We start from the raw sequence: 2,415 nt of genomic DNA on the forward strand, positions 1-2,415 counted from the left end.
GCCCTGGAAACACACAACAGAAAACCACGGAGATTCCTGCCCCAGACTGGGAAACCTGTTCCAATGGCTCCGCGGGGAGTGTGCAGAGCACACCTGGCTCCCCCTCTCACCACATCTGCATGGATTTGCCTGCTGCTCTCTGATCTGCTCTCCAGGGCTGAATCTGTTTACACTAATCCCGAAAGCTCTGCTATTAACGACTGGAGCTGAACAACTCCAGGCTCTGCTGCTGAGCTCAGCCACAGCTCTCTCCTCACTGCAGGACTCCTCCGTGGCTCCAGGAGAGGCTGCTGGATCGGTCTCAGTGCCTCTTGCACCTCCCAAATTTCCCCGAGATCTGCCAGAGCGTCGTCCCTGCGTGAGGAAGGTTCCTGCAGGATGGAGGCCACTCCTGTCCTGCTCTCCTGTGACCTCTCCTGGAGGAAACACGAGGCCTTCTCTTGGAGAAGGCTGTGGCCAAGCTGTCCCTGCACTGGGGGTGGGAGAGCAATAACTGATGGCTGTAAAGGAAGGAAGCTTTGAGAAAAAAAGAAATCCCCACTCCCTTAAAAAAGTGAAAAGAAATCAGGCCCAGGAAGCCAAGTTCCAAAGAAGATGGAGTCAAGGGAAGTCTGAAGAAGAACCCAAGGCTCTCCAGAGCCCAGAGCAGTTGGCTGTGCCAGGAATGAAGGTTTTTGGGAGCTAGGAATGACCCCTCTCACCACACAGCCCCTCCGCCCTCCAGCCAGGATCCTCTGAGTGCCACAGAAATGTGTGTGTCTCCCACAGCCTCTTCCAAGCATTTTCCTTGGATCATTAGGTGATAATAGAAAGTGATTTTTCCCCTGTCATCTTGAGCAATCAGAAGCATTAAGAATAAGAGCCTAAGCCTGAAAGCCTAAATGAGAGGGTTTGATGGGTCTGTGGATCTGCCTCCTTCATTAGAGGCAAAGATGGATCCCAGAGCTGGAGTTCCTTGAGAATAAAATGCCAAGAAAGAAGGATGGTGGTCAGGTAGCTCCGAAAGGACCCTGCCAGCTCTGCCAGTGGCTGCTGTCACACAGCAAAGCCACTTCTCACTGTCTGGAAGGCAAGGCCAATCTGCCCCCACCTCGCCCTGCAGGAAGGCACCAGGGGACACAGCCTGGGACAAAGCTGGGAGCTCTGGGTGGTTCTGGGAGCTCTGAGGCAGAGCTCACACAGAGCTCGCGCTGTTCTGCCTCCTGCTAGAGACTCGTGGGCCACATTTCCTGTCCCATGTTTAGGGGATAATTTATTTTTGTTCCCATCCTGGGCAGGATTCTTCCTGCCCAGTCGACCCCACTTTGGCACCCAAAGGCAGGGAACTCCATCTTGTTGAGGTGACACATCCCTGCAACAACCACTCAGCTTCATTTTGGGCCACCTCGGCCTCTCGGGGCAATTCCACACAGAGCTCGTGCTGTGTCTGCCACAGCTTGTGACAGAAAACAAATTCACCCTGTGTGTCCATCCATCTGTCCATCCACCCATGGATCCACTCGTGGATCCACCCATGGATCCATCCATCCCTCCCTCTATGGATCCATGGATCCCTCCATGGATCCCTCCATGGATCCATCATCCATCCATCCGTGGATCCATTCCTCCATGGAGGAATCCATCTATTCATCCATCATCCATCCATCCATCCATCCATCCATCATCCATCCATCCATCCATCCATCCGTCCATCCATCCATCCCTGAGCCCTGTCCCACCTGCCGGGCACTGCGATCCCGCTGCAGGGGGTGAGAGGGGCGGCAGCAGCGGGGCTGGGCCGTGTCCCCGCGGGTCTGGGTGTCCCCCCCGGTGTCCCCGCGGTGTCCCCGGGCTGGCGGCAGCCGGCGCTGGCCCCGCCGTCCGTCGCTCACCCCCTCGCCGCCGCCGGCGCGGCGCTTCCCAGCGCCTCCGCTGTTTAAATGGGCCAAGTTAGAGAAGCGGCGGCGGCGGCGGCGGCGGAGGGAAATCTTGTTTGCTCGGAGTCTCCGAACTGTGCGGTGACTTCTGAGCACCGATCAATCCGTGCCTGTCCCGCCCGGGGCCCGGCCCGGCCCGGCGCGGCGCTCGGGGGCTGCGGGCGGCGGCGCGGCGAGCGCAGAGCCGGCGGCGATGGCACTGTAGATGTCCGTGTGTCTGTGCGTGTGTAGATGTGCTTGCATTTATCGATATATATATATTTATTTATGTATATACACAGAGGGATAAGGAGCGTAACACCGCGTTTCTGAAACCCTCCTGCGGGAGCGGGGATTAAAACCCAACTGGCGGGGCTCGTAAAGGCTTCGGGGGCAGCGGGGCGAGTCTGCGGCGCGCAGGTGGAGGTGGGCGGCCCCGGGGAAAGTTCGCCGCCGCCCGGGTGTCTGGAGCCCCGCGGGCAGAGCCGGCCCCGGCCGCGGCTCCGTCCTCCCGGCGGGC

The 2,415-nt window shown here is 58.7% G+C and overlaps 1 protein-coding gene across 3 annotated transcripts in view; it reads left to right on the plus strand.

The window, feature by feature from the left end:
* The first annotated feature begins 1,953 nt into the window (after positions 1-1,953).
* Positions 1,954-2,415, plus strand: part of SAMD11 (sterile alpha motif domain containing 11) — a 75,547-nt gene continuing 75,085 nt past the window's right edge. For all 3 annotated transcript variants that reach the window (XM_039727669.1, XM_039727671.1, XM_039727670.1), the window contains exon 1: positions 1,954-2,135. In XM_039727669.1, coding sequence (XP_039583603.1) covers positions 2,122-2,135 — 14 coding nt within the window. In that variant the 5' untranslated portion in view covers positions 1,954-2,121. The remainder of the gene's footprint in view (positions 2,136-2,415) is intronic.

This window comes from Passer montanus, unplaced genomic scaffold (genome assembly GCF_014805655.1).
Source record: "Passer montanus isolate IOZ18808 unplaced genomic scaffold, ASM1480565v1 scaffold62, whole genome shotgun sequence".
NCBI classification, from domain to species: Eukaryota; Metazoa; Chordata; class Aves; order Passeriformes; family Passeridae; genus Passer; species Passer montanus.